The 13241-nt window shown below is 40.7% G+C and overlaps 1 protein-coding gene across 1 annotated transcript; it reads left to right on the top strand.

The window, feature by feature from the left end:
* The first annotated feature begins 11006 nt into the window (after window positions 1-11006).
* Window positions 11007-12056, top strand: LOC134661857 (uncharacterized). Its single transcript, XM_063518069.1, has one exon. It carries the CDS (start codon window positions 11137-11139, stop codon window positions 11773-11775), a length of 639 nt encoding a protein of 212 aa, XP_063374139.1. The 5' UTR covers window positions 11007-11136; the 3' UTR covers window positions 11776-12056.
* The last annotated feature ends 1185 nt before the right edge of the window (window positions 12057-13241 follow it).

The raw sequence follows: 13241 nt of genomic DNA, 5'->3' as shown, positions 1-13241 counted from the left end.
CGGTACAGACCGGGCGGGCGTACAACATGATGACCAGACCCGTCACAGCCAGAAAGGGCCTATGTGTCATCGAGGCTTGAAAACTATACGGCACTTCAGGCACTTGTGACTGCCACGGCTGCCGCGGAGAAACCGGTTGCCGATGTTGGATATTTTCGCGCCTCATGACGGTTTTATTTAATACCACATAAGCGGGGGATTATAGACATAAGATCATAAGAATCATCTTAACGTATCTTAAGGTGGGAGCAGTTACATTCATCACTATACTCTGGCCATACCTACGTAACGAGAAGATAATTTAGGTCGATTAATTTCGATTTTGTCTTTACCTATGTGTATTTCATTTTATTCATTTACATAATTACGTATATTATTGATCGTTAATTAGGATATACGTACTTAAATAAGATCTTTCTGTACTTACTCAGTATGTATAATTTATTTGACTGGCTCCTAGGATATATTATTAACATACACGAAACAAACTGGCTTTTAATAGTTAATGTTTCCTAACGCAGACTTGTATGACATGTTAATTTAATTTCTTAGGTTTCTATTGTTTTCTATTGGTATCGGGTTTCTTAATTGTCGTGATAAACGATGATTAAGCTAATGATAATATTCCCAGAATTCAATGGCTATTTACTGGAAATACCTACACTTATGACCTGTATTGTGACGTTAATGAATAGTTAATTTGTCGGCATAATATAGCGGAATGTGGAAATTGTTATTCAAGCGAGTCGGTGCAATAATACGCGTTATAGTTCTCTTATTTGTTTAGAGTACGTCCGTGAGAAATGGAGCGCATTACACATGCGCGCGATGCGCCGGCGCCTTCTTCAGCCGCACGCATATCCATATACCCATGTGCATTTGAATATTAGTTCTTATGTTTACTGTATACAAGGTATACAATTGAACAAGTTATTAAATGCACATACTGTGGACATGCTAATCGCGGCAGCCTCGCTGGCCGTGTAGGTGTATAGCGAATGCAGGTGACTAGGTATCGTCCATACATTATTTTGGATTGGCGTTTTCTATCAACGTTTGTCATCTTGGCTAGGCTGGACTACGTAATTGCGTATCGAAGTCACGAGTACGCTTGTACGGCTACCATCAGTTTGGCACTGACATAAACGCCGTCGATAACGTAATTTACTTTCTATACATCTCGCTCGTACTCGCATATTTGTGCAAACGAGATGTATAGAAAGTAAATTACATACGTTCTCGATAGCGTAAATGTCAATTTTGACACTGTCAGTGACTCATAGTACGGGCTCTGGATTCGCAGTAAATTCAAGATGGGCTTCAGTTTCAGTGGACTTAGACACTTCTACATAATATTTTTTTGGCTTGAAAGACGCTCCTTCCTTATCCCTTATAACGTTATGGTTTGGAAGTAAAAACCTTGGTATATGTAATTGTACCTATTCCCTTTCAATAAAAAAAAACCGGCCAAGTGCGAGTCGGACTCGCGCACGGAGGGTTCCGCACCATCAACAAAAAATAGAACAAAACAAACAAAAAAACGGTCACCCATCCAAGTACTGACCCCGCCCGACGTTGCTTAACTTCGGTCAAAAATCACGTTTGTTGTATGGGAGCCCCACTTAAATCTTTATTTTATTCTGTTTTTAGTATTTGTTGTTATAGCGGCAACAGAAATACATCATCTGTGAAAATTTCCACTGTCTAGCTATCACGGTTCGTGAGATACAGCCTGGTGACAGACGGACGGACGGACGGACGGACGGACAGCGGAGTCTTAGTAATAGGGTCCCGTTTTTACCCTTTAGGTACGGAACCCTAAAAAGGTTACTGAAGTATTCGAACTGCGACCTAAAATTGGTTATAAACCATTTTTTTTAATTTTTTAACAAAAACTTTTTTAAATATTTTGATTTATTATAATCTTGCATTAACATGACCACAAAGAGGATTTTCTTAGATTGATATAATTATTTTATTAAGTATGTAGGTGTATGTTGATAATACTGACAAGAACTGCTTGACCATCTATATTATAAAAAAATTACTGGGCCTCCTGTATATACGGGTTATATAGTATTGTATTGTAAGATTTGATAAAATACTTATAATATATCATCAAATGTACCTACCTAAAACATGCTCATTGCTCACTGCCTCGGCTAGAGACAGAAATAACTCCACTTTTGAGAAGCATCAATCTGAAATCCTGGCAGTACTATTAGTTATGCTGTGCTCCTGGTAAATTACATTTATCGTTGTTATTGATCTTGATGGGCCACGCCACAAAAACAATAGCAACATCCTTCCTTATACTTGGAAATGGAAATGAACGACATCGCGGTAGGTAGGTACCTGGGCCGAAGCTATAACAATAGATTTGATAGGGACTGTTTAAAATAAACTATTAAAAATTATACTCTTTTTAAAGGCGGGTCTACCTGTTGTTATTAGGCGTTATTATTCACCGTCAGTAATTGTTTTACACTGTTAATATTACACGGCCAACTGCGTGTTGTTTATTACAAAGCGTCTGTTAATAGTTGAAAAGTATCAGCGCCGTTTTAATAATCGGTTCGGTAAGTATGGGTACTTGATTGATATATTTTTATACAACCCGCTAATGTTTAATGAAACTCAATGCCTTTGTTCGTTAGCCATTGTGCAATAGGCATCGGCCCTAAGAGATTTACCTACTACCTATGCCCAAACTGGTCTTCATTCCATTAAGGTGAGGCTCGAACGCACGTGTGCTCGCTCGACGCTAACCTCCATTTTGCTCTCAGGGTTTTCCGCACAAAGGACTTAATAATGTAGTTGGTTTGCCGAGGAATCATTTTCCTCCGCTCTTGAGTCAGCATAAGTCGTTATTGGTATTCGATCGAATAAAACTGAAGTTTATAGCTCTACGAACTCCGCTTTGCATACACGCACTTATTATATGAGTAGTAAGGTTCATAGCTCGTTTGAGCACTGGTTGTTAGTATGTTTTATATTCGTTGGCGTCTCATTGGTATGGCGAACAGGCTGCGGCGTCGATGTGTCTGTGGGATTGATTCTTTGATTACTTTGATTAGCTCATTTGAGTGTTATGGTACCATCGCGTTTGCAGCCGCCGTTAGTTTGACACATCTGTTGATGTATTCACTTTGTAAAGTAATTGACCTTATGCCGGAAATAATTCTTAGGATAAATTATCTGTATGCATACAGTAAAACACTAAAGCATTGCCCGCTTTTTTCGATCGTTTCCTTTTTGAAGTGAAAACTTCTTTAGCGGCGCTGGGCACTTTTTGAGGTGGGGAAAAAATGATAAACTCGAGACAGCGAGACAGCGTAAGGCGATCACGTGACCGTAAGGGGCGGAAGGTTTAGATGGCCACTCATAATTTAGATGGCATTTAAATCAATAAAGAAAAACTCAATGTTATTTGACATTTATGTTGCGGACTCCTTTTCAAGACTCTTTACCTATGTTCAAATAATTTGACGTTGTCATGGCAGTATGTAAATAAACATGTCAATGAAAAAGTGTGATCTTATTTGAGAATGATAATAATATATATGTAATAAATAACTAGAATACCTCCGCTAAACGTATGTATCGTGTTACCGGGCGTCGGTAACATGGTGAGGTGAGTTTTCACTTCTATCGGCACTCCCGGAGTGCAACCGTTGTTGCTTGTTTTTTTTTCGAGTTTATCGTTCCATATTGTATTACTTATCTGTGGCACTTACACACTAACATACTTTTGTTTGTGTGAGTAAGAAAACTACAGTACCTAAATTTAAGTTTCAGACTCTAGAAAATGGACCTTTACCATCACCTACTTAGAATTATTGCTCTAGTCTCTACAAATAAGATCGTGTCAGATAGTTTTGCAGCCTTCGAAGAGTAACATACTTTTGCAGGTGACTGTACGTACAGAGATTTTGCTTATAATATGTAGTTAGGTTAGAAAATGAGTTTACACGTGTAAGGAGGTGGAGTTTGCATAGTAGGTATCTATCTACCTACGTTCTGCAGTACTAGCTTAATTATTCGAGGTACTCGGACTTGTGCAAAAACGAGCGTGGTCGGCGGAATATTACTCCACTGGTACTCCGGCCAACGCCATGATGTCATGGTGGATTAAATTACCGAGCACATGACCTTGTCAGCGGGCACAACATCGTGATCGCTCGCCGACTCTCGCAGTTAAGTACCTATACATATGCTGCCGTTCTCAAACATGATCGCCAGAGTTCCGACGAAACGATACAATAAACTAAATTTAAGTGTTTAGAACCTAAGCCCATTCCATAATAATCTATCTAAAATAGCTCTATATACATAAGCACACCTATCATACTTCCGAAGAATCCGAAGTAAGCAACACGCGGAGCACGCTAAATGCTGTAGTGATCGGCGAATCTTGGATTCGATAATACTATAAAATTCCCGGTTTATTAAAATGAACACCTTTGTCATTCGGGTTAAAGTCAGTTTGTGCGTGTGTACTTAGTACTTACCTACCTATAAAGGGGCCCACTTATTACCAGTCCGCCGGACGATAGGTATCGGCCTGTCAGTTTGAACAAAAAGTTGACAGCTCCGAACAACTAACAGCCCGATATCGTCCGGCGGACTGGTAATCAGTGGGCCCCTTAACCCTTTACCGCATGGATTTTTTATTCTCCCCGAATTAAATATATGTAATAAAACACTATAAATGTAACATAAAAAAAAATGTGAAAAAAAAACTATATTCGACCCAATTATAAATAATAGTAAATAACAATTTGTTCCAAAACTTCCAAATTTGGAACTTTATGTATTAGTGGCTAACCGGAGCCCGATTATTAAACTGGTCAAATTTGGAACTGTATGCAATACCTATATGTATGGAAATGTAAGTTTAAAAAAAATCACTTACATTTGCAAAAACTATTTGTTATTTTTATACTTATTTTTAGTAAGGTTTAGGCTATGGTAGCCACTTACCACCATACGGAACGTAGGTATGCTTATTTGCCATTGACGTAGTAAATTAATTGTAGCTACCAGCAGTCACCGGTTATCTACAGATTTTTAACAATGCGGCTAACGCACCTAACTTAATAAAAATAAAATAAAGAAGTAGCTTGCCTGAGTACATAAGGTTCCATATTTGTCAAACTGTTAAAAAAATCACTAATGTTAATGTTCCTTATTAGTCCAATCCTTCTAGCTTGTAACGCATAGTGTTCCAATTCAGGAACAAACATTCAAGACATCATACATAGTAATTTGAATATAAATGCTTACATGTTTTACCGTAAAATCTCGCGGCATCTATTTTCTAATACTCAACGCCGGAAATTTATTTATTGCACTAAATAAAACAACGAAAAGCTAATTACAAAGTACTCAATCACACTTGCAAGTAAAATTGTCGGACGTCGGTGGAAATGATAACGTCAAATTGACCACAAACTAGTTAGAAACTGTATCGAGTACAGAAAACGTTCAGTAGTATGCATAGTTTCTACCTCTTACAAGTTCAGTACAATAGATGACGCTTATATCAATCCACGAGGATAATATCATTACGTTCCAAATTTGGACCCATATGCGGTAAAGGGTTTTCCATGCCGTGTCAATACGCTCTCGCTGGTTAAAGACACGACGAGTCCGACGGGGATGCTGCAGACTCCGGATATTAAACTGTCCTCAGGACAACGTAAAATGTTCTTCTCAGAGCAACCTAAAACTGCCCTTGTCAGGGCACGGCAGAGTGTCAGTCGATCGCAAACTGTTCTTATCAGAACAATGTCACCGTTTCTTGATTACACACGATGTCAATCTAGTGTCAAAACTGAAGTTTAACTTTATGTATGTATGTAGGTCGATGTTGCTCTGTGGTCTGTGACCGAATAATCGGTCTTTGGTGTTGAATCTACGGTGCGGATATATCGGTCATTGGCGTCCAAAAGGTTAAGCTACGAGGATGAGGTGTAAGAGATGACGATTAAATACCTACTTACGTAGTTAATTTGAAATTATCTTGTTTTAATATTATATCATCGTTCCTCGGAAGTTCGTGGCGTCTACATAATATATACTTAAGTCATAAGTATTGTGTTCAAGTGCTAAATAGTACGCCTGGGAAAATAATCGCTGGTTGGGGATACTTCAGTAAGGAAACTATTAGTTTATTCGGTTCTTTTCTCATTTATTGTATATTTAGGTTGCTTGTTTTAAAACGTCTTTAAAGCCTCCAAATTCACATACCCCGCATTATCTAATAAATGAGATTGCATCTCGTTGGATGCCCTTCCTTCACGACGAATCCTTCATATTATTAAAGATAATTTTTAAAAGTTGCCTACTTAGCTCTCTAATTGTCATATTTTCTCTTATTCTGAGCCTACCTACATGCACACTAGAGATTTTTTAATAATGCTGCAAATAAATCGGCCTTTTGCAAGGGTGTCCGTTAGTAGGTAAGGTATTAAGATTATGGGTGCTTAAGACTTGTTACACTAGGTACCTACAAGCTGATTCAATTGGCAAGTTGTTTAGCCAGCCGGCTGCGTGGGCCCCATATTAGCATGGTGTAATTTTAATCAAGTACTTGCGCAGATGACTGCCCTCAGTGCCGGTTTGGCGAGATCAATCTACCTAGTGCCGGCCCGAGCCCTTGATCAGGGTAGAGCGAAGTCGGGTTTTGGCGCCCTTCGTTGAAGTTTTCAAGTGTATTTTCCACCATCCCCCCCTCCCGCAACTCGCGTCTTTTAAAACTTTTTTTTTCTCATTTGCCATTTTGGCGCCCCCCTGGCCATCCGGCGCCTAGAGCGGCCGCTCCACTCGCTCTACCCTAGATCCGGTCCCGAATCTACCTATACTTAGGTACATATATAAAATTAATCTTTAAATAAAGTAAAACCGACTTCAAAAAGGATAAAATAAACTAATATCCCGTTTTATATGCGCTAGGAACTGGAACGTTTGAAGTCGGTTTTGTTAAGCCAAATACATAGATTAGTATATGTTATTACTGTCAAATATGTAGTTACAATACTGGTTAAGTATGTAATGTTTTTTTCTTTCTAATCAAACTACATTCATTCCAATTGACGGGGTGTTGACCTGTTGACGCTTTTAAAATATGACCTGGCACCGACTTCAAACGTTTTAGTTGCTAGCGCATATAAAACGGGATAATATTTAATTTTATTATAAACTTTTTGAAGTCGATTTTACTTTTTTTTAAAGATTACTTAGTTTTATTTTTCCATTTTTAGTTTTAAGTTTTTCTTATAAGTGATGCATCATAGGCTACATGACTAATTTTCATTTATGGTAATTATCGATCGGGTTTGTTTTTAGGATCAAATGTCTATTATGGGACCCATTGCATTAAAGTAACACAAAAGTAAGAAATTGTTACAACACCAGTGAGACTGTCGGCCTTTGACTACAATTTAATTGTAGTCAAAGGCCGACAGTCTCACTTCACTCGCGAAACGCCCTTAACAAAACGATAAGGGAACGTAACGTCAAGGTCTCTGGGAGCCCATCTTGTCATAGACATAATATGTAAACTAGACACGCTATCTCGAACAAAGTCTTTCGGCGTTTGACGTCTGTCACTAAGGTGAAGAATAAGCGTATCTAGGCCAGAGGCGAAACTGTTATGACAGCTGCTCATATTCTGCCTACGTACAGGGTTATTTTTAATGACCTGCAATATTATACGACGTGAATATATAGGTGCATACCGAGCAACTTTTCTAATGGGATCAACCACTAAAACGCAAACTTGAATATAATTTACCTTTTTTTAAATTACTTACTTATATATCGCACGAGTGAGAACGAGGATTCTTTCCTAAAATATTATTTCTATACATTATTCTAAGTACATACTAGTATCACGGAGTATATTAAATTTTTTAACGATTCATCACATTTCTATTTGATTCTCGGTAACAATTTTGCACTTACCACCCTTAATGTAACATAAATATATTATAAAATACGTTATTATAACTAAAACATTCAATAAATAACGAGAATAATATATACTTCGTAACTTTTGTGCAATTAACCAACAACGTATACAACCATTTCGTAGGTAGGTACCAATGTGTCACGTCTGAGAAACTTAATCTTTGCGCTGAAGAAAATGGCTTCCAGCCGTGAATGTTCGAAAGTGATGTTTCGTGATATGATAAACTAAATAATCGTAAATCAACAGTTATTCCATTGCTTACCGGTGAAATGTTATTCCATCCCTTATATTATATTTTCTTGTGCTATTGTTGCAACTATTTAACACGCACGAAGGCATTTTTTTATTTTTGTTCTACTCGTCGACTGCAATGCTTGAATTAAGACTTCGTATACCAAAGTGAAATCGCATACTTTTTTTCACTATGGGACCCCAACTCAACTATAATATTCATGATTTTTTTTTTAATTTTCTGTACATGTGTATGCATCTCGTCAGTGGTCGGTGACGTACTAAAAGCAAAGAAGTGCATGCATAAATGTCAAATAATATTGAGTTTTTCTTTATTGATTTAAATGCCATTTAAATTATGAGTGGCCACCTTACGGGGCTTACGGTCACTTGATCGCCTTACGCCCCTTACGGTCACGTGATCGCCTTACGCTGTCTCGAGTTTATCATTTTTTCTCCACCTCAAAAAGTGCCCAGCGCCGCTAAAGAAGTTTTCACTTCAAAAATAATTTTCCATTACGGTACAGAAATGACGGAGTTCTGAGGTACCTAACATATCTCCTCCTTTTTTGACGTCGGTTAAAATGCTCTGCAGACAAAATATAATTATCGATCAAATTTAAATTTAAAATTAGTTTAGCCATCTCTTGATCCCTAGGACAACTCGAGCCCTACATTCGTAATCGGATTCTTGTTCAGTAAGACCAAGATAAGTCTGCAACGATTTTGATAGCACACGCAGTGCGAGTGTTATTTATACGTCATAATTTTATAGAAGTTTGACGTTTAAAATAACACTTGCACTGCGTGTGCTATCAAAATCGTTGTAGACTTATCTCGGTCGAAATCTATTTACGTATGTGAATGTGATATAAATGTGATCTGTGAATTTTGTAAAAAAGTCTGGTTATGATGTGATAAGAAAAGATGCGCTAATATGCGGTCATCGCCGAACTACAGTTGTAAGTAGATCAAGTTTTTTAAAAACAGGAACGTAGTTTAAATTTACAAAACTACTTACCTACCCTAAATCTAATAGTCAAAATAAGGATGTGGCTACATTAAAGACGAGATGTCCATGCAGGTACCTAAATCGGAGTACGTAGGTATTAACCTACGGACCTATAATTTAAAAGTTGATCGCTAGGGGAGTGGATGGCTGTTTTCACGGTCGCCGGACGCAAGGCAGCGCGGCAGGCGGCCGTCGTTCGCACCAAAAAAACAACTTTCCTCGAAACGGCGATGGCGCTAAGCCACCGATGCGATTCAAAATGCAACAAGCACTCCCACGCGGCATATCACTTGAGATCTTCTGACCATACACAGGTTTGGGCCGAAATAACTTGTTGATGTACGCTGCGGGCTCGGAGGGGATCGCGCGGGTGCAGGGGGGCTAGCGCCGCCGAGCGACGGCCTGTCTACGGCGGCGAGCCGGCGACACCCTGTCTGCCGCGGACGGCGGCGCTGCCGCTCCGTGCGCATTCTTGTCCGCCCGCGCCCCCCACCCTGAGCTCATGAACGCGGCCCGCGCCTTGCTGCTCCGCCCGGCAACGTCGCATGCAAACTTGTTTCGTAAACGGATGTAGCAGCGGCCAGGCAGGGCAAGTGTCTGTCTCGCTCTTTCCGCCATGGCTTACGGGCTGAACAAGGATAGCATTGGTGGCGCTACGTGCTATCGGCTCCCACTTGCGGCATTTTTTCACGCCGAGAATGAGGCAAGCGAGATTACTGCCTTGGTAAACGTTCACACTGTTCTTTATTTCATTAAAAATATAAATATGAGTTCATCAGTTCATGCAATTTATATTCTAAGATTTAAAAAAAACTTACTACGACAAAGCAACTGACTAATTATCAGTGTTGTCACGAATGTTGATAGGTGTGCGTACTGCGTAGTTAGTTGACTGAGTCTGAGTAGTTAGTTAATGACAATTGTAAATCCTAATTTAAAAAAAAAGCGGCCAAGTGCGAGTCGGACTCGCCCATGAAGGGTTCCGTATTTAGGGGATTTATGACGTATTAAAAAAAAACAAAAACTATTCTCGTCCAAACCAATTTTCGGTGGAAGTTTGCATGGTAATGTACATCATATATTTTTTTTAGTTTTATCATTCTCTTATTTTAGAAGTTACAGGGGGAGGGGGGGGGGGAAGACACACATTTTACTACTTTGGAAGTGTCTCTCGCGCAAACTATTCAGTTTAGAAAAAAATGATATTAGAAACCTCAATATCATTTTTGAAGACCTATCCATAGATACCCCACACGTATGGGTTTGATGAAAAAAAGTATTTTGAGTTTCAGTTCTAAGTATGGGGAACCCCCAAAATTTATTGTTTTTTATCTATTTTTGTGTGAAAATCTTAATGCGGTTCACAGAATACATCTACTTACCAAGTTTCAACAGTATAGTTCTTATAGTTTCGGAAAAAAGTGGCTGTGACATACGGACGGACAGACGGACAGACAGACAGACAGACAGACATGACGAATCCATAAGAGTTCCGTTTTTTGCCATTTGGCTACGGAACCCTAACAATGGTCCTTCCGTACATACATGTCATCATACTATGTAGGTATTTTTATTTAACGTATTTTACGTGGTTGATTTCCATAATTAATTAACATTAAACACGCGGTTACTTATACGAAACTTCTACATATCTGTAGTGAAAAAGGCACCGTACATTATTTCAAGACGAAGCAAATAATCCGTAGTGAAAAAGGCACCTTACATTATTTCAAGACATAACAAACGAGTGTTTTTGTTCGTCATTGTGAACCGGCCTTTACGGGCACACTCGGCTCGCGTCGCGGGCTCATGTCGCCGCGCGGGTCGGCGGTGCGGCGGTGCCGCGGGCAGTGAGCGCCGACATCCGCCGACAGTCAGTCCGGCGCCGACAGCCGCCACGCGCACACGTGTCCAAACCATGGCCGCCGCCCACGCACACTCGCCCTCCGACCGCCGCACCGACGGTCGCGCTGGCTCGCGCCGCATTTTCCCACCACAATTCAAACTCCAAGTTCTTGAAGCCTACAGACGTGACGCTCAATGTCGCGGGAACCAGCGCGCGACCGCCAGAAAGTTTGGCATCCATCGCCGTCAGATTCAGAAGTGGCTACAGGCCGAGCCCGCTCTGCGCGCCGCGTTGTTGAGGCGAGCCCCGCAGCCGGCGCCTTCACCACCGCCATATTCCGCTGGCTCCCCCGAGAGCGCGAGGCTACCGTCGCCGCCGCCCGCAGTACTTCCCACGCCGCCTGTTCAGGTGCCCACGCCGCTGCCGCTGAGCCCTGAACCGATAGACCTGTCGGTGCGGCGCCCCACCCCGCCGCCCGCACCACAGCCTGCGTTCGTGCCCCGCTCGACGCCGGAGCCCGCTCGCAAGCCGTTCAAGTTGTTCCGGCCGTACCTGGATGAGGAGGATGAGCGGCAACCGCCGCCGCCGCAGGTGCACGTGCTGCACGCGTTCGTACCCGTGAGCCCGGCGAGCGTGGGCTGCGCGCTGACCGCGTGCGCCGCGCCGCGCTGGTGCGCGCCCGTACCTTCGTTCCCGGCGCCGCTCAGATGAGAGCCTGCAGCCGGGGCTGGGCCCCGCTCCTCCTGTGATCTAGTCGCCGACGCCCGCCTGACGCCTCCCGGGGCGTAGCCCTCCATCATCGTGCCTTAATGTACACACGCCATAGTGCATTATGCCGTCATCTCGAGATGACCGCTTATTTTTGTGTATTGTATAAGAACGTATTTTTATATTGTGGAGTTTATGAAGCGTACATTATTATAAAGATTGATAGGTATTAATGCAATTATTACTATTATAATGAATGAATAAAGAGAACTGTTTTAATAAAAGGCATTTTGATTAATCCGCGGGTGCGGGCCGCTTGCGCAGGTAGCGCCGGCGCCCCGCGCCTGTTACCTGCCGCCCGTTTAGTCCCCGATTCCCTTGTAATGATAATTCTCGACGCTCCGAAACTACCCCCGACCTAACCGGAGGATATCGAATTGTTCCCTTTCCAGGAATACCCTTTGTCCGCTCATCGAGAAGATGATGAAACTAACAAAACTCTTTGTCTGTCTATGCCTACCTATCTAATGTTTAGTTTCCTTATTTAAGTCACTGCGATTTTTGCTTTACAGCAAAGCGATTTTATTTTCATGATGTGCTTTTTGCGAATACCTAAGTACTGTTTTGTTCATTGCGGTTAATGTATAAAATGGTGTATTCCCATTTGTCCCTGCCCCACGAGACCGCCCGCCGCCATACATGAGGCGGGGAAAAATAGGAATGATTTATAAATTATAATTTAAATGTAGCACTTATTCCCACCTTTGCGCCGGCGGGGACAAATGGGAACACACCAATATAAATAATCACATTAAAAATAAATGGTGATTCATATTCGTGAGCAGAACTAACCCTACACACTCAGAAAATGTTAAGTGAAACAATCACATCTTTATCCTATTTTCTTCACATTTAATTCTATTATGTATTATATAAATAATCATGGCCACCCTACAACACCTAATTATTAAAGATAAAAGTTCTTTAACCGTTACGACAGCACTTTGATTATGAAGAAGAAAATTGACACAATTGAGTGAGATACTATTTTTTTTAATATTTTTTTTTTTTGTAACCAAACTCTGCGGGCTCAGCACGGTTCCATTTTTATCGACTACCACTATGCCCGTCACTTTCGCACTTACATACTTGTTAGAACGTGACAGGCATGGTGATAAACGATAAAAATGCGACCGTGCTACTAGGGCTGATGACATTCAATTTGACACTTGTCACGGATAAAGCAAAGTGTAGTACCTACCTATAGTATGGGTAGCATGAAATGTTTTTTTTTATTCGAAAGTAAATTAAACATATAATTAGGAACATATTAAAACTTGATTTTACAAAAAAAAATGTACAATATAATGGTTATAGCTGGTCAAGCAAATCTTGTCAGTAAAAAAAGGCGCGATTAAAATTTTCTATGGGACGATATCCCTTAGCGCCTACATTTTTCAAATTTGGCG

This window comes from Cydia amplana, chromosome Z (genome assembly GCF_948474715.1).
Source record: "Cydia amplana chromosome Z, ilCydAmpl1.1, whole genome shotgun sequence".
Taxonomy (NCBI): Eukaryota; Metazoa; Arthropoda; class Insecta; order Lepidoptera; family Tortricidae; genus Cydia; species Cydia amplana.
This window is presented reverse-complemented; position numbering and strand designations above follow the sequence as displayed.

What these genes read in the sequence shown, in the direction of transcription:
- LOC134661857 (XM_063518069.1), top strand. Translation starts at nt 11,137, where the DNA reads ATGGCCGCCGCCCACGCACACTCGCCCTCCGACCGCCGCACCGACGGT.